At 33.6% G+C, this 20,267-nt stretch overlaps 2 protein-coding genes across 2 annotated transcripts; one reads left to right on the top strand and one right to left on the bottom strand.

Moving 5' to 3' along the window:
- Positions 1–1,044: 1,044 nt before the first annotated feature.
- Positions 1,045–2,647, top strand: LOC143427183 (alaserpin-like). The gene is made up of 8 exons (XM_076901113.1): positions 1,045–1,086; positions 1,197–1,407; positions 1,497–1,550; positions 1,594–1,712; positions 1,835–2,008; positions 2,050–2,274; positions 2,344–2,409; positions 2,516–2,647. The coding sequence occupies exons 1-8, from the start codon at positions 1,045–1,047 to the stop codon at positions 2,645–2,647; spliced, it is 1,023 nt and encodes a 340-aa protein (XP_076757228.1).
- Positions 2,648–18,053: 15,406 nt separating this feature from the next.
- On the bottom strand, positions 18,054–19,819 carry LOC143427182 (serine protease inhibitor 3/4-like). The gene is made up of 7 exons (XM_076901112.1): positions 19,700–19,819; positions 19,410–19,598; positions 19,074–19,281; positions 18,654–18,946; positions 18,427–18,612; positions 18,178–18,331; positions 18,054–18,073 (listed from the first exon to the last, which is right to left on the bottom strand). Exons 1-7 carry the CDS (start codon positions 19,817–19,819, stop codon positions 18,054–18,056), a joined length of 1,170 nt encoding a protein of 389 aa, XP_076757227.1.
- Between the last annotated feature and the right edge of the window lie 448 nt (positions 19,820–20,267).

The following is a 20,267-nucleotide window of genomic DNA, read 5'->3' as shown; positions in this document are numbered from 1 at the left end:
ACCCCGAGGCCCGCGATTTTCCAAAGGAAAAACAAACTGTTCTCTGGAAAACCACGCGACAGTTCTCTGCCACTTACTCGGCAATATATATTTTGTCTGCGACCCAGGAAACCAAATATTATTGGGGCCTCAAGTGCCTGGTCGCCTGGAAATCGTCAGTCGAAGGTGCGACAAAATCGCTGCTCGCACTCAACATAATTTACGACAAACGCACGACTATTTCTTTTTTTTTTAGTACGACATAAAAAACGAATTAGGGCTTTTCCCCAATTCTTGCGACTGGCCACCGTGGGTCCCATAGACAGGCCAGACCACACGCGGGGCACGTGAAAATATTGGAAATTCGGTCTAATCGAATCAGCTAGTGGGTATTAGGGCCCAAACATTGAACAGTACAATTTGTGTTTATGCCAGGGTATATCTATCGAGGACGCAAAAAATTAACTTTCTAAAATATATTATTTGCAAAGCTGCGATTGCCGGTATAAATTGCTAAAATTTCAAAACGTCAATTTAATCTTAAAAAATAGCCTAGAACGTGCCATAAGCATGAACCTTCGAAAACCACAAGTTTCCAGCTCCTTTACGGCGGAACGCAAATAGCTTACATGTTTTCCGTATACGCACTTGCGTATCTATATTACACAAATGTATTTTAACATTAACAACGGAAAACAAATTTTACGATAAATTGCACAATAAATAATAGTAATAAGGAAATAAATTATTCCAGTACTAGAAATTCTTCTGGTAGCAGCATGTGCCTTAAAAACAATGACAGCACCCGCAGAGAGTAACGTTGGAACCAAACAGAGTGCTGCAGAGAGCTTGAATCTTCTTCGTTATTTCTTGTAAGAAAATCTAACAATGAAATTTCAACAAAATAAATAAAACTGAAAACTGTTCAAAGTGAATAAACTATAAGAATAAAAATTTTTTATGCAGGCTGTTGCACAGGAGCATTCAAGTAATCTTCAGGTTGCTTATGGAGCACGAGGAGAAACACTAGATCAATTTCAAAAAGTGTTATATACTACACGTAAAATGAACGTATACGATTATCAAGGAATTATTAACGATGCAAATGTAAGATATCAACTTTTTTTCTTCATTCAGAAACATCTTTTTCCACACTTACTTTTAATTTACGTTATGTATGTCTCATACGTTTTTCTTTTTTTTTTACTTTAATTTAGGGTCTTACAAAAAATAAGTTGCAGCTTCAAAATAAAATTTTCACATCCAAACGTTTGACTGTGAAACCAGATTACATGGAAACAATAAAAGATTACTTTCATTCAAGTGCACAAGTGATAAATTTTGCTAAATCTCAAATAGCTGCAAATATTATTAATTCATGGGTTGCGAAAAGTACAAATAATCTTATTGGAAACATTGTTACACCTGGTTTGTACATTTTTCTTTTTATGGTTTCCTTTTTTATTTTTTTGTAAAAATAGAAAGTATTGGAAAATTTTGTTTGTCTTCTTAAATAGATGAACTGGATGACAAGACAGATCTAATATTAGGTAATACAGTGTATTTTAACGGTCAGTGAAAAGAGAAATTCAATCCTGAATTAACAATGTATAGGCCATTCAATATTAATAGTAGTACCGCAGAAAAAGGTTTTTACAATGTATCAGCAAGGTACTTACCAGTATGGTGAACTCCTTGATTTTGATGCCAAATTCTTTGCAATACCTTTTGAGGTAAGTTTCAAAGAAAAAGTCATAACGCATTAAATGATATGACTTTTACTTGTTGCAATTGTCACATTTGTTACCACTTTACTACTTGTGAACGATATGATTAAATAAATAAATTTTTCTAGAACGAGGAATTGAGTATGCTTATAATTTTTCCAAATAAAATTGATGGATTGGCACAAGTTGAAAAAAAATTAAAAGGTCTAGACTTATCCAAAATTTTGAATCAAACAAATAGCCATGACTTAAGAATACACGTACCAAAGTTGAAGGTGGAAAGCGATTTGGGTCTTGAGTTTGTTTTACAAAAGGTGTACACATATATACTCATTCAATATAGATTTTATTCGAAAATGAACATTCTTTATGTCCTAATTATTATTGTACACAGCTAGGTTTGACTGATGCGTTTACTGAACGCGCAAACTTTTCTGGAATTGCCAATGTAGATCTACATATTAATAAAGTTTTTCAGAAGGCATTAATCGAAGTTAATGAAAGAGGCACTACAGCTGCTGAGGCTGGTGCGATTGGTCGTAAGTATTTAAAAGTTATCTTGCATAATGTATATTGAGAACTTATGCTCTTTTATTTAAACTGGACGAATTTTTAGAAACAATATGCGTTTAAATAGTACTTCTCGTCTTTAGGAGCATCAACTAACCCTAACATCCCCCAAATAATTATATTACAAATTTTGGTATACACTTGAAAATAATTAACTTTCAATGAATTTTCTAAATACTATAAACTATGTGCTAAGAGACAATGTTTTAAAATATCATATAAATCGGTATTCCAAATAGGATAAAACAGATAAAAATATATCATTAAAAGAAAATTTGAATCATTTTACTATTTTAAAAAATAATAAAATATTGTTATTGCTTCAGGACTGGTACCGGAAGGCAGATCCCTTTGGGATACAGAAACCATAGAAATGTCAGTGGATCATCCATTCATTTATAGTATCATCACGACAGGAGAAGTCCATTTAGAGTTGTTTAGAGGACATATTATTGATCCTCTATTAAATAATCCTCTATTAAATAATTGATCCTCTAATAAATAAATTAATTTGCACAATTCGAAGTGTGTTCCTTAACACCATCGAAATACTTTTATATACTTTCATGTATTCTATTTGTATGTTAAGTAATGATTATAAGAACAATTTATACCTATTGACTTAACATTGGAACATTTACAATACACTACTGCTTTTGTTGAATTATGTTCTTTCTTCTTTGTCCTTATCAGAACCACAAAAATATGTACACCAAGTTATGGCGCATCATAATTGTTAAGAATACTTTGATTTTTATTGTCACTGAAATGCATTAAAGCCTTTAAATATGTTCGACGTATCAAATACTGAACCGTTCATACCTTACGATAGCGTAAAGTTGTCTGGGAGAAGCACTATAAATTTTAATGAATTAGCTCTGTTTTGGTTTTCATGGTAGCGACAAGTATTTTTGGACTATTAATAATAATAATAGCAAAGTGTTAGTAAAAGACGGACATAGAAGTAATTATCACATTGCGATATAAAATTAGAAATCGGAAAAGCCAGAATCACCAGTTAGAAGATTAGAAATGGAATTGGACTCAACAAACGAGATCATTAGCCATTCCACTATAATTAAAAAAATTAAAACTAGTAGTACAGAGCGATAATACACATAGTTTTTGTTGAGAAAATTTGTACATGATTTTTTTCTCAGAAAAGCTAATGCACACGCTTACCTGTTGTTTATATGTGAACAGTGAAGTTAAAAAAAAGTAGCGTTTTATAAAAACAAAAATAATACACACATAAAAATAATGATATAAACCGACTTATAATCTCGACATATAAGAGAAAAATAATTTTATTCAACTTTCAATAAAAATAAAGGTGAGGCGTACGATAGCATAACAGTAGTATGATCGGATGAAGGTGGTGGCTGCGGTTACAACTTACTAGCTACGCGTACTCATACTAATCGAATTGAACAGAACGTTCAAAACGAACTGTCGAATTCGGAGGTTCCAACCGAACTGTCCTGAACGAACTACTCTAAACAAGCTGCTCTAAACGAGCTGCTCTCGACGAACTGCTCTGACTGAACTGTTCTGGACGAACCGATGCGAAGGCGAAAATGTGGCTCCTTAAAAATGCGCGTAGAAAAGCACAGGAAAGCCAAGGACGAGAAAAGGATGGATGCGCGAACGAGGGAATTGGTAATAAATAAACCAAAGTTAAAGATAATAATGTCGCACACTTCTAGGCAACGCTCTATCGTCACGCGACGAAACTATGGAGAAAACAATTGCTTGGTTCCAAGGATGGACACTAATCAGACGGAAGTCAGGATTAGGATAGCACACGGACTTGGTCGCCAATTACCGAAACAAATTAATATGAAACGTACACATCTGTTGAAATAAATATAATACGATATAAAATAAAGAATAAATTTATAGTTTTTCGTAATTGCTAAATCTTACCTTTGTCTACATTTCTTAATTTTCAAAATACCTAAATAAGTATAGAAGTTTCCGTGGTAATGTGACGTTCCTGCGATGAAGCGCCCGAGTGCAGAGCACAACCTGCGCAACCGCATGCGACGGTCCTGTATTTATGCTTTCATGGGATTTTCCCAACGAGATTCGAAAAATCATGAACCTGTTTCCCCCTACATATACATCAATGAAATGTGAATGTATTTATAAACATATACATAAGTCGCGTACACGCGTACAGATTATCCTTCTCCTAATAGAAAATTTAATACATCGCAATGCCCAATTCTTTTTACAAAATAACCACTGATATGTTTCTCAACTAATTAAATAAATAAATAATGAACGATGATCTAATTCGTCCCATCTGTTACATTTAATACATAGATATAACACAATAATTACGAGTACTTACTAAGGTGGCATTACGCATTCATTCGTTTGGGTTTGTTCATCTTTATCGTTGTACAAAAAAATGAAATAAATTATTTTAGTAGGAGATCAAGAATTTCCATACGAACACAAGCAACCCTTTTTACAGCTATCTTTTCATCAACAATCATCCACAATTATCTAAAAATCCCTACACCAATAATCCCAAAAAGTCGTTACTATCCTAATGAAAAGTACAATAGTTTCATTACTATGTAGAATCTATTTGCTCGTCAAAAGGCTTAGGATTTCCAGTTAAGTTTTTTATTTCCATGATACTAAGTTTCATTATTCGGTCTTCGCATACGTCACTCAAGGATGCATCGCGTACCTGAGAGTGACCCTCAAACGGGGCGGTCAGTTCCCACTTTTCCTGTTCTTCATTCTTTCAACAAATTAGCAGCAATGACCGTTACCCTCACTCAATCACCGAAAATTTGTAATCGACGAATCCGCGTGTCCCACCTTTTAAACACGCCCATCCCAAGTTTTCCTTATCCGTTTCTCACCACCGATCAAACAGTAATCATCGGTTAAGAGAACCAGCAACACAACATAAAACATTTTAAACCAAGGTATTTATAACAACACAACATAAGACACTTTAAACCAAGGCATTTTTTAACTATAAATTCAGTGTTCACTTCACTTCAAACGTCCTTACTAGCTGAGAGGACTCGACTCCCCGCGATTATAGTTGAACATAAATTTTGTTCTATATCTAAATATATATACTTATTCTTCACTTGATTGTCAAAGTTTACATAAACACTACGTTACACGGATACTATATGCATATTATATCATAGATATGATAACATAGAGGATAATTGTAATTCATATCTACTGTACGATTAAAATTGATTTAAGAAATAAGAAATTGTTTTGTATTTATGATATTACTAGTAAATTTTTATGAATAAAATACATAAAGTGATAATGATATTACGAATGAAGCAATGTAACTCCAATAAAGTAACAAAATAAAATTATCGTTAAAAATTTACTATAGTGCTTTATCTGAAACTTTTATTTGAACCATCGTTAATCATTTCGCATAGTTGTCGTCCTTCGTAAGAAACCAATCTTGGATGTTGAACCTTGAAAGCGCAGCATCTGGATTATAAATACCGTAGTAGCTTACACGTTGTCCTTGTACGCGTGTGCGTACACGCTGTATTTATATTTAATAAATCCACCAACGTTGTGTCCGAATCAACGTATGACTTAAACTAATTCTTCATGACATGCTGCAATGTACCATCGTATGTAAAGAATTTGCTCTTAGTTTCAACTTACAAAAGGGCACGTTATGTTAAACATTAATGGCATTATTGCTCTTAGTGTTTAACATATTTTGATATCGATAACAGAAACAAACTTTACAATCCATTACACGTGAATAATAATAAGGAAATAAATTATTCCAGTCTTGGAAACTCTTTTGGTAGCAGTATTTGGAATCAAGGGGCCTAATCAGGCAAGGCCTCGAAGTTGCGGAGAATTCAGCGAGATTGAAATGTGCCGCGACGCAATGACGCTGGTTCGAAAAAATCGAGATCCGAAACTTCGAGGGATTCTGAGACTCAAACAGTCGTTAGCGAAATAGAAAGGGTTAAGGTTTGTTACGGTACTGTAATCTCGGTATACTGAACGCTATGGCTTTTTTTACGATTACCATAACGCAAAATTAACTCGAAAAGGAAAGAAATCGTCAAGCGATTCGAAATACACCGCCATGCACGCGCACGATGACAGGGCGAAAGTTTTGAACCTGTACACGGACGGTGTAAGGCGCTGCATTACAAAAGATATCGCAGTATATAATAATTGTTCGCAAGAGAATTTGAGAAAAGACAGGACGCTTCATCAATTCTTTCATCAAGACTCACTTCTTTTCCAAATCGGAGATGTTGATCGATGAGATTGTCTTCCGCTCGGTCTCGCTCTTTCTCTCTCTCTCTTTTTTTCACTCTCCCGCTTCAAACACACCCGAAAATTGACTCGATCCATCTTGGAGGTCCTTGGTGGAGTGGGCTGTGCGTTTCGACATTGTTCGAGGCATCGATCGGTGGTTTTCTAATTGCTCTTTTTCGCACTCCCGTTCCGCGATTCTCTTGAAGGACCACTAGACTGGTCGCTGTTCTCTAAGAGCTAGGAGAGAGTTGGTGTTCCTTCCACACCCAGGAATATTATAATATTATTTAATATGAAATACTCCTGGTTACCATCGAGGACGGCAGGGTGGTAGTCGGGGTCGCTGCAAAGCCTTTCTCTGTCGTCACTCGTCCGAGATCGAGAGTGTCTTCCTCTTTGCACCAGGGTTTTACCGGACGGGGCTGTTACGAGACTGGTCCCCCGGAATCTTTGGCTGGAGGGGATAATATGTACTCCAAATTGCTGCTGCTCGTCTTCGATTCGTCTTCTTGAGGCTCTCGCTCATGCCAGGGTAGGGAAGGGGGACTCTACTGCACATTCGTTTCAAAAACTTGACTCGTCAAATAAAATTAAAGAACAACCTTCCTTAGTTCCAGTCAAAACCAATCCACGCGCATTATTCTTTGGTACACACCTTACGAAAACTAGTCTAAGCGTATGCTCGAAGCAGACAGATCAGATTCTCACAATTTTTCTAAGACAACACATCTATGCTACTTGAAATATCGTGTTAACGTTAAATAAAGTCTAGTTTTCGTTTTCGTTAAGTTTTTCTTTGTTTTTAATATTGGTTGTAATATTATTCTACTTATAACTAAATTAAAAATACTTTTCTACGAGAAACTAGTTGGTAAGACTTATCACGTTTCACCGTATGTTACATTATCAATAAGATAAATTTACTAATAAAACTTATATGCTGGTTCTTCTTTAAAGAATTTTGTTCTTTTTAGAACATTTTTTTTAACTACTTATATTTTCCGTGTAATGATAGGAAAAGTATGGTAAATGAAGAAAATGCATTTATTTTCTTTAATAAAATTACAAGTTTCTGTGTGTCCATATATGTGATTACGATATAATTTTATAACCTCGCAATGGTTTTTATGGCGGTCTTAAATTTTAAAAGGAATTCGTATAAAAAAGTAACGTTTAAATTTTGTTATATATCGATGTTTATTTGAGATACTTAAATCTACGGAAATTGGAAGAGATACAATATCAGAAACACAGAAATAAATTACAAATACAATTCTCGGCCAAAGAATTAGGGTAACCCATAATTTTTAATATTTTTCATATTTTTAAAGTAATTTAAAGACCTAAACTTGAGAATGTGGAACCTAATTATAAATTTGATCAATATGATGTTTGATTATTTATTACCTATTCCCTATTAGTACCACTCCCACTATCGTCCCCCTAAAAATTTTTATCGCTTACTGGAAAGGGTGGTACCCTCCACTTGGAGAACCTTTGGAATAAACGTTTCGCGATTGGTCATTCAGTTGTGTCGATCTTTGATAGGCTTGTTCCTTCCATCTCTACAACCTGCCTGGAGCTCCCTATCATGGTATATAACCATCCGACCGCATCCCCTAACAGTCCGAGTTTAGGTTTGCTAAAGGGCAGAAGGTTGGACAAATAAAGGCCAAGATGCATATACGTAAGTAAACTTACGAACACAATATGTAATACGGTGACAGGTAGGTGATTGTAAACTCCATTATAAATTATATCTAACGCAATGTTAGAAATTAGTTTTATAAAGACATGCAAATATATCGTAATGGTTATGTTACTATATCGAAATTTTCCAATTTCTGTACTTCTACGTTACAGAACTTTAGAAATATTTTTAAGAAACACAAGGATATATCAGTTCGACATTTAATATTTTTTATACTTTCAACTTCTTGATATTGTCTCGGAATATTTTCCAACAAAATGAAATGAGAATTTGTTATTCCAGAATAACATTTTTCTTTGGTACGTGTCTTATAGATTTACGTGGCCGCTTAAGTCGCTCACCGCTTGATTCGTCCCTGCGTGACCAGATTTTATTTATTCTTATATTCATGCATCCATGGAAAATGTTGAACTTGTTTTCCTTTACGCATAAACGCATATAACGCATAACGCAGTAAATGATTCCTTTTTTAATAAAAATTTTAATACAACGTAATGCCTAAACTTTTTTGCAAAATAGTCATGAATATGCTTTACGACTAATAAAGTAAATAAATAGCGAACGATGGTCTAATTCGTTCCATTTATTACGTTAAATACATAGATAATACGGAATAGTTTTCTTATATTAACTTTTCAGACACACGGTAGCAATACACTTACCCCTAGCAGCAGCAATGCTTCTCGAAATTTCCCTGTGCATCATTTGGTGATGCAACAGTAGCACCAAGTGACTTTCAGTCAAGAACAAACTTTTTCCCTTCTGTACCACGCAATTATCTGCAAATTAGAAATCACTCATTGTTTCTCCACTTTTATGTAATCGACGAATCCGAGTGTCTTAAACAGTAACGCACGCATTCACCTTCAAAGATGGACGTTTATGTCGGAAAAGGCTAGTCAAAAATCAGAAAGACATTCAAATTGGTTATTCAATTGGTAAAAAATATAAAGTAGATTCAAATCAGTATCGAACATAAAACACATTGAACACCACTCAGACCGACACATCTTCATTGTTTTTGTTATTAATAACTTAAAGTATTAGTTAAACAGTGCAATCATTTTAACATCCATTCATAATACAATTAAGTACTCACTGCGCGTTAATTCATCGAGTGAAACGCGGCATACGTAAAAAGATGTGTACGGAAAAAATGTTATACCCTATATGTGTACTTACATTACATCCGAAACTTTTATGCGGATGTTCGTTACTCGTTTTACATGATTGTCGTCCTTCGGCGGGTTTATCCTTCGTGAGAAACCACTCTTCGTCCCTGAACCTTGAGATCGTAGGGTCTGTATGAATAATACCGCAGTAGCCGAGTAGCTTACACGTTTTCCTTGTACGCATCTGCGAACGTAAATTATTTAACGTGTAAATGACAACCTGACACACAGTATTTATGTTCAATGAGTTAAACATTTCTTAACATTTAATAACGCGAAATAAATTTTACGATAAATTGCATAGTAAATAATTTAAGGAAATAAATTATTTCAGTACTAAAAACACTGCTGGTAGCAATGTTTGCCTTAAAAACAGTGGCAGCGGAAGGGAGTACCGCTGAAACCATTCAGAAATTAAATCTGTACTCTTCCTCGTTATTCCATGTAAGAAAATTTAATGATGATATTTCAACAAAATTTGTCTAAGAAGAACGAATTATTAATTAAAACTGAAAATTGTCCAACAGTGAATAAACTATAAGAATAAAAATTCTTTATGTAGGCTGTTGCAGAAAGACGCCAAGACAATCTCATAACGTCTCCCCTCAGTGCGGGTCTTACTCTGGCTATGGCTGCTTGTGGTGCACAAGGACAAACATTAAATCAATTTAAAACAATCTTCAAAATGTTACCTAGAGAAAAAATTGACATGTCTAGTTATCAAGTAATTATTGACGACCTAAATGTAAGAATATCAACTTTTCTCCTTTATTTGAAAAACATTTTTTTCCCATGTATGTTCTATTACATATAAATATATATTTTTTCTTTTTACTTTAATTCAGAGCATTCGAGAAAATAGACTCGCTCTTACTAACAAAATGTTCACAGCTGAACATTTTACTGTGGACGAAGTCTACAAAGATTTAACAGAAAATTACTTTCGTTCTGTTGCACAAGCAATAGATTTCACTACACCTCAAATAGCTGCAAATACTATTAATACATGGGTCCAGCAAAATACGAATAATCTTATTAATGACATTATACTTGGTTTGTAAATTTTTCTTTTCCGAATTTTTTATTTTTCCCATTTCATAAAAATGGAAATTAATGAAAAATGTTGTAAAAGGACAATTAATGAAAATTAGAAATTAAATGAAAGAATTCATCGATCTGAACTTCTTATTAAACAGATAATCTGGATAAAAAGACGAAATTAGTGCTAGTTGATGCACTATATTTTAAAGGTCAGTGGAAAGATAATTTCGATCCTAAATCTACACGGCCTATGCCATTCAATGTTAATAGTGATACAGTAAAAAATGTACCCACAATGCATAGACAAGGTACTTACCAATATGGTGAACACACTGATTTACATGCAAAATTCATTGTAATACCTTACAAGGTAAGCATCAAAGGAAAACTCATAATGCATCGAATGAATATTTTACCTGTCGCAGTTGCTGAATTTGTTACCGCCTCGCTACTTATGAATGATAAAATAAAACAAATAAATTTTTCCAGGCCAATGAATTAAGCATAGTTATAATTCTTCCAAATGAAATTGATGAATTGGCGCAAGTTGAAGAGAAATTACAAAACATGAACTTAGCCGATATTCTATATCAAGGGGAAAACATCCCATTAAAACTATATTTACCAAAGTTCAGGGTGAAAAAACAACTAGATGTTACGCCTGCTTTACAAAAGGTGTATACATATACATATACTAGTAGAATATGGAAATCATTCAAAATATGAACATTCTTTATGCTCTAATTATTTTTATATATGTACATATATAGCTGGGCTTAATTGACGCGTTCACTGAGCGCGCTAACTTTTCTGGAATTGCCAGTGAACACCTACATATTAGTAAAGTTTTGCAGAAAATAATAATCGAAGTTGATGAACAAGGCACTGAAGCTCCTGGGACCGGTCAAACTGACCAGACTAGTCGTAAGTTATTTAAAAGTTATCTTTCACAATGTATATAGAAATTCAGCATGACACTACTCTCGAAATTCTTTTAAATACATCTAAATAGCACTCTTCGTCTTTAAGATTATGATATGATTGCATAAACAAATTAACGTACGTGATAATATAATATATGAACTACTTATAAATAATTTCTGTGGTCTATGTATTTCCATCAAATTTAGCAGCATATAGTAAAGGTAAAAATCAAAGAATTTATGTTATTAGCTCAATTTCAGTGTTCAGTTTACAATTCTGCCTAGCTGTTAAGCAGTTTGGAGAGTACTGTGCCCAATATTCTAAATCTTCTATATTCTAAATTTCTTACGTATGTAAGCAATAATTTAGACCCTACGTTTTCCAATATTTGGATTGCTCTACTAAGTAATATTTCCTCATTTTTTTATTGTATTGCTGTTCCTGTTGTTGTATATTAATGTCATAACGTATTTTTACGTAAACGCGTTAATTGTGTAGTATAGAAAGTACGTATCATAAACAGAAAAGTGAAATAGGTAAAGAGAAGAAAGAAATTATTAAAGATAATGCAATATTGTTTTTGTTTCAGGACTGGTACCGGGGAGCAGATCCCTTCTGGAATCACCCATAGACCTGTCACTGAATCATCCATTCATCTATAGTATCATCAGGACAGGGGATTTCGATTTAGAGTTGCTTAGAGGACGCATTATTGATCCTGAATCAGACTAATTTGCACAATTTGAAATGATCTTAGAATTTTCGTACTTAATTCCTCCCAAACACTATCGAAATGCTTTCATATATTTTCATATACTGCATTCGTATGTTAAGTAATGATTATAAGAACAATTTATACCTACCGACTTAACATTGGAACACTTAAAATATACTAATGCTTCTATTGAACTATGTTTGTTTTGTCTTTTTCAAAACCATAAACATACACAAAGTTATACCTTTATTGTCATTGAAATGCATTAAAGCCTTTAGTATGCTCGATATATTAAACACTGAACCGTTCATACCTTACGATAGCGTAAAGTTGTCGCATACAGTCGCGAGCTATCTTCTCAACTCGAATCACTTGAGTTGGACTGTTGCTGGTATGGTAATGCTGCATTAGACTGACCAAACACAACTGAATACATTGACATGTGTTGCGAAGGGCCTGACACATGGCGCACGAGTCACGAGATATCTCGTTTCAATGCTTTTTTTTCATACGCGCGTATCGATAATTAAAGGAATGAGAAATAAATTTACTGTGTTGTTTCCAGGGTAACGAGGCTTTCCCTATTTTTACAAGCTATAATTAGCGAAATAAATGTACGTCGGAATACCCAAAGAGTAGAAAATAATCGAGCAGTGTACGTCTGTGCACATAAATCGTGTATCGCACCTTGCGTTGCTTTTTATCGTTGTACATTTTGTAACACATGCACTGTGTAATGTAAAGCTATTTTGCCGGAACGAATCTTACCCTTGGGTGACGTACACGGAAATTCTAAATAAACCCAAAAAGCGCCGCAACTTGATCAATACGACAACGACAGAAAAGGTTCAAAGTTAACGACATAGACCTTTAGCAGGTTCTCGTATGTGTAGTAAATAGTAACTAAACCTCAACTTCGAAAGTAGTGGCTTTTTGAATATTACTCCTTCTTTGTCAAATTAGCAGACCCGAATAAATCTCCGTTTGCATAATAACATATTCCTAAATAGCTTTCAATGGGTCCTAACAGATGGAAAGCAATAGAAAATTCTTAGAAATGAATCTATGAGTTCTATATGAGAAGTAAGGAGACTCTATAAGTTATAATATAGAATGCAATCAGTTTAAATGTGTTGGTAGTTCAGAAATCGAATCCACATTAATATCGTTTTCGAGAGGGCAATCTCTCGGATAACGTTACCAAGGACCTAGGCCCACCACGCGGAGGTGACTACGCAGGGACCCATTTAATCATTTCGACGCACAAAAAGCTATATCACTGAGCAAGAATTAGTTTTCTCCTCATTTTTCTGATATTCACAGTTATTTTTTAAATTAGATAAATTGCATCCTTCTCTAAACTTTGATTTGGTGAAGGTTTATTTTGTACATTTATTCTATGTTCACTGTTAGTAATAATCGAATGCTGCCTAGAAATGAGATGCACTCAGTTGTTGCACGGTGATTCGTTTCAGGGCAGGTGGCACGCTATCATAAACGATTCTTCGTTGTAAATTAATTTAGAAGAATCAATTTCAACATTGAAATTAATTAAATTTTAATAAAGTCGTAAATAATTTGCAAATTACCGAATAAATAATCGTAATAATCTTATAATTAACGTTTATTTACGATTGCAATTATGTAAATAAATTAAGCAAATTTATGATGTATGTATAGTATGATACAATTGATAAAACTTAATGTCGATGTTAACAACGAACGAAGTCTTTAAAGATTCCAAAATAATCCGTACAAATTATTTAGTACGCAAATTATTTAGTATAGGGTACGAAAAATGGAGGAATTAATGTTTGAACTGAATGAGATGTGAACGTTTATAATTGTGAAGATGTAATGATGAATTTTGGAGTGATTGTGAATATTCTCGAATATTGCTCATTCGAGAATATTCCAAACTTTATGCACGAGGGTATGTACGTGCATGAATGTGAGTACCTGGTGAACAAAATAATGTACGAATCGAGTATGTTCGATGAACGAATGTATACAAAAGTAGAAAGTGTTGATTCTGTCGTTATAAATAAATGTAACTTTACAATTTCTACAATTTTAATAAATGTCAGTAATTCTACGATTAAAATATAATACATTTCTTAATTCAGAAGGATGCTTTAATTATTAAGTAATAATCAGAGTTGGCAAAGTTAGGTAGATTTCGATTAGTTGACAAAGTAACGTGTCACAGTTATCACGACAGGGTAGTACTGCCAAATGGTAGTACTGCACATGATGATTATACAGATCTTGAGTATGTCCCACCGGTTACCCACTCCTCATCTTGTCTACTCGTGGTGACTGGATTTTCCCTCTTTCCCTTCACGTGCATTCGCCGAATTTGTTCATGCAATGCTCTATTTTGCGCTGTTAATTTTTTTAACTTGTTCACATAATTTTTTTATTCTGAGACTATCATCTAACAATTTCTTTGTACGAGTCGTCACTAGGCTCATTCCAAGCTCCTCAGCCTCTGCAATCTGTCAAATCGGTCAGACTTAAAAAAAGGATTTTTAAATGAATGATATAGAATTATATAATTATAAATTCGCTGACACAAAATGAACTACAAAATAATATGAAATAAAATAAAACAAAATAAAATACAGTAAAAGTATAAACTTAAGGTTTCATTACTTCCATCTCAAAATTACTGGTAGCAGAATGGCAGGTTAGCAGAATTATTTTAGAAGTTCCTGCATTGTTGGAAACAATTTAGGTATAATTTAATGAATTTAATAATTAAAAATACAAAAATTCATTATTCTATTAATATATACTACTTACTCCCTTTTGCAACTTTTACAGCCTCTTCCACACATATATTACTACAACAAAAGATATATATAGTATAGAACATTACGAAAAAAATAAAAAATATAATTTCAATCATTCCATTAATATATATTACTTAGTCTCGCCTTCAACTTTTACAGCATCTTCTGCACATGTTCTGCACCTGTCTGCTAAGAAAGAGAGAGAAAGAAAACTAAAGAGCAAGTGAGACAGAAGTTCAGATATCACTGCGATTCGAAATTTATTGACGCGCATGCGCATTAAACTTTGTTCTACACAAAATTGTGCTACTTGCACTACTGTATACTGTGCTTAGACCCTGGGATATTAGGGACAGGTCAGAAGTTATATATATTGAAACGGATAGGTAATTGTGTACTATCGGGGAACTGTAAGTGGTGGTACCCCTCCAGTGGCGAGAGTCGGGAGGCCGGCACAAAATAAAATTAAGCTCATAATTGTAAATACTATTGGTACTTTAAGTTCACCCTTTTGCAAGTCAAATTAATCGTTTTGCAATGTAGAATTTCTGCTATTTATAGGGTACTTGTATGTAAGAAATACCATCTCAGAATGATGTCATTTAATCATTGTCATTTGTTGCGAAAAGTTTTCAAAAACTGTACATCACAAATGTCTATACAATATTGGTACTTTAGATGCATCCTGTTGCAAATCAAATATACCCGTTTCGAAATGAAGTACTCCTATTAAAATATTTTATTTAAAGAAAAACAGTAAATGTAAAGTAGGTAGTAAGAAATACAAAATTTAGCTCGAAAAGGTACAGATATTTATATAAAAGTAATTAACAAATTAATTAAACTAGAAAAATACACAAGTAGTTCGTATAATTACCTAGTTACTTGATAATGTGTGTTCATATAATAATTATTACAATTGATGGATGTAGTAGGAGCAACAGTAGCGACCCAAGTACAGTTAATTATAATTAACAAATCTTGACGATTTGAAATTACAGCTAACATATTTCTCGCTGAAACTTTTATTTTGAAAATTACTTGTTCAATGGGGTTTGACATTGACAAATATGCTGGTAGAAAAAGTAGTGTGCCTTGTTTGATCACGTATTTCCTAAGTCTTATGGAATAAAAAAGAAAAGAGAAGAATCATCTGGATCATTTCGAATAATCCAACAGCGTATATTATATAGCGCCATATTAACAAGAGATACATAGATTTGGTGTTCCTTTAAATAAAACGTTTAAAATAGAGAAAGAGAAAATAAGAGAAAACTAATTCTTGTTCAGTGATATAGCTTTTTGTGCGTCGAAATGATTAAATGGGTCCCTGCGTAGTCACCTCCGCGTGGTGGGCCTAGGTCCTTGGTAACGTTATCCGAGAGATTGCCCTCTCGAAAACGATATTAATGTGGATTCGATTTCTGAACTACCAAGACATTTAAACTGATTGCATTCTATATTATAACTTATAGAGTCTCCTTACTTCTCATATAGAACTCATAGATTCATTTCTAAGAATTTTCTATTGCTTTCCATCTGTTAGGACCCATTGAAAGCTATTTAGGAATATGTTATTATGCAAACGGAGATTTATTCGGGTCTGCTAATTTGACAAAGAAGGAGTAATATTCAAAAAGCCACTACTTTCGAAGTCGAGGTTTAGTTACTATTTACTACACATACGAGAACCTGCTAAAGGTCTACGTCGTTAACTTTGAATCTTTTCTGTCGTTGTCGTATAGATCAAGATGCGGCGCCTTTTGGGCTTATTTAGAATTCCAGTGTACGTCAGCCAAGGGTAAGATACGTTTGGGCAAAAGAGTTTTACATTACATAGTGCATATGTTTCAAAATGTACAACGATAAAATGCAACGCAAGGTACGATGCCCGATTATTTTCTATTCTTTGAGAATTTCGACGTACATTTATTTCGCTAATTATAGCTTGTAAAAATAGGGAAAGCCTCGTTACCCTGGAAACAACACAGTAAATTTATTTCTCATTTCTTTAATTCTCGAAACGCGCGTATGAAAGAAGCATTGAGACGAGATGTCTTGTGAATCGTGCGCCATGTGTTAGCCTCTGCGCTACACATGTCACAGTATTTAGTCGTGTTTGGTCGGCCTAACGCACCATTACCATACCAGCAACAGTCCAACAGAAGTGATTCCAGTTGAGAAGATAGCTCACGACTGTATGCGACAACTTTACGATATCGTAAGGGATGGACGGTTCTGTGTTTAATATATCGAGCATATTAAATGCTTTAATGCATTTCAATGACAATAAAGGTATAACTTTGTGTATGTTTATGGTTTTGAAAAAGACAAAACAAACATAGTTCAATAGAAGCATTAGTATATTTTAAGTGTTCCAATGTTAAGTCGATAGGTATAAATTGTTCTTATAATCATTACTTAACATACGAATGCAGTATATGAAAATATATGAAAGCATTTCGATAGTGTTTGGGAGGAATTAAGTACGAAAATGCTAAGATCATTTCAAATTGTACAAATTAGTCTGATTCAGGATCAGTAATGCGTCCTCTAAGCAACTCTAAATCGACATCCCCTGTCCTGATGATACTATAGATGAATGGATGATTCAGTGACAGGTCAATGGGTGAATTCAGAAGGGATCTGCGTGCCGGTACCAGTCCTAAAACAATAACAATATTTCATTATCTTTAATAATTTCTTTCTTCTCTTTACCTATTTCACTTTTCTGTTTATGATACGTACTTTCTATACTACACAATTAACGCGTTTACGTAAAAATACGTTATGACATTAATATACAACAACAGGAACAGCAATACAATAAAAAAATGAGGAAATATTACTTAGTAGAGCAACCCAAATATTGGAAAACGTAGGGTCTAAATTATTGCTTACATACGTAAGAAATTTAGAATACAGAAGATTTAGAATATTGGGCACAGTACTCTCCAAACTGCTTAACAGCTAGGCAGAATTGTAAACTGAACACTGAAATTGAGCTAATAGCATAAATTCTTTGATTTTTACCTTTACTATACGCTGCTAAATTTGATGGAAATACATAGACCACGGACATTATTTATAAGTAGTTCATATATTATATTACCACGTACGTTAATTTGTTTATGCAATCATATTGTAACCTTCAAGACGAAGAGTGTTACTTAAATGTATATAAAGAATTTCGATAGTAGTGTTATGCTCAAATTCAATATTCATTGTGAGATATAACTTTTAAATAACTTACGACTAGTCTGACTAGTTTGTCCAGCCCCACCAGCTTCAATGCCTTGTTCATCAACTTCGATTATTACTTTCTGCAAAACTTTACTAATATGCAGGTGTCCACTGGCGATTCCAGAAAAGTCAGCACTCTCGGTAAACGCGTCAATTAAGCCCAGCTATATATGTACATATATACAAATAATTAGAGCATAAAGAATGTTCATATTTTGTATGATTTCCATATTGTATGGGTATATGTATATGTGTACACCTTTTGTATAGCAGGCGTAACATCTAGTTGTTTTTCCACCCTGAACTTTGGTAAATATAGTTTTAATGGGGTTTCTTGCCCTTGATTTAAAAATTCGGCTAAGTTCATGTTTTGTAATTTCCCTTCAAGTTGCTCCAATCCCTCAATTTCATTTGGAATAATTATAACTAAACTTAATTCATTGGCCTAGAAAAATTTATTTGTCTTATTTTATCATTCATAAGCACCGAAGTGGTAACAAATTCAACAACTGCGACAGGTAAAATATTCATTCGATACATTATGAGTTTTCCTTTGAAGCTTACCTTGTATGGTATTACAATGAATTTTGCATGTAAATCAGCGTGTTCACCATACTGGTAAGTACCTTGTCTATACATTGTGGGTACATATCTTACTGTATCGTTATCAACATTGAATGCCAGATCCTGTGTAAATTTAGAATTGAATTTCTCTTTCCACTGTCCCTTAAAATATACTGCATCAACTAGCACTAGTTTCGTCTGTTTATCCAGATCATCTGTTTAAGAAGAAGTACAGATCGATGAATTCTTTCATCTAATTTCTAATTTTCATTAATTGTGCCTTTACCGCATTTCTCTTTAATTTCCATTTCTATGAAATGGAAAAAATAAAAATTTACAAACCAGGTATAATGTTATTAATAAGATTATTCGTTTTTTGCTGGACCCATGTATTAATAGTATTTGCAGCTATTTGAGGTGTAGTGAAATCTATTGCTTGTGCAACAGAACGAAAGTAATTATCTGTTAAATCTTTGTAATCTCCGTTCACAATAAAATGTTCAGCTGCGAACATTTTGTTAGTAAGTGCGAGTGTATTTTCACGAATGCTCTAAATTAAAATAAACAAAAATTTATATATATGTATATAATATATCTATGAGACATACATAATGTAAATTAAAAATAATCGTGGAAATAAATTTTTTCCAAATAAAGGCGAAAAATTGATATTCTTACATTTAGGTCATCAATAATTACTTGATAACCAGGCATGTCAATTTTATCTCTAGGTAAAATATTGAACATTGTTTTAAATTGACTTAATGTTTGTCCTTGTGCTCCACAAGCAGCCATAGCCAGAGTAACACCCGTAGTGAACGGGGACGTTATAAGATTTGTTTGACCTGGATTTCCTTTTGCAACAGCCTGCATAAAGAATTTTTATTCTTATAGTTTACTAATTAATAATTCGTTCTTCTTAGTTTAACTCTAAATTTTGTTAAAATCTCATTATTAACTTATCTTACATGGAATAACGAAGAAGAGAACAGATTTAATTTCTGAGCGGTTCCACTGGCACTCCCTTCAGCTGACACTGTTTTTAAGGCAACCATTGCCATCAGCAGAGTTTTTAGTACTGGAATCATTTATTGCCTTAGATTAGAGTATAACATTTTTTTTTATATACATCTTTTTACGTATGTACCATTTCACTCGATGAATTAAGGAGCAGTGAGTACTTAATTGTATTAAGAATGGATGTTAAACTGATTGCACTGTTCAAGTTTTTAATAACAAAAACAATGAGTATGTGTCGGTCTGAGTGGTGTTCAGTGCGTTTGGTGTTCGTTACTGATTTGAATCTACTTTACATTTTTTACCGATTGAATAACCAATTTGAATGTCTTTCTGATTTTCGACTAGCCTTTTCCGACATAAACGTCCATCTTTGAAGGTGAATGCGTGCGTTACTGTTTAAGACACTCGGATTCGTCGATTACATAAAAGCTGAGAAACGATGGTTGATTTTTAATTGGCAGATAATTGCGTGGTACAGAAGGGAAAAAGGTTGTTCTGGACTGAAGGTCACTTGGT

Source organism: Xylocopa sonorina, chromosome 9, assembly GCF_050948175.1.
Source record: "Xylocopa sonorina isolate GNS202 chromosome 9, iyXylSono1_principal, whole genome shotgun sequence".
Lineage (NCBI taxonomy): Eukaryota > Metazoa > Arthropoda > Insecta > Hymenoptera > Apidae > Xylocopa > Xylocopa sonorina.
Note: the sequence above shows the minus strand (reverse complement) of the source record. Positions and strands in the feature narration are given on the sequence as shown.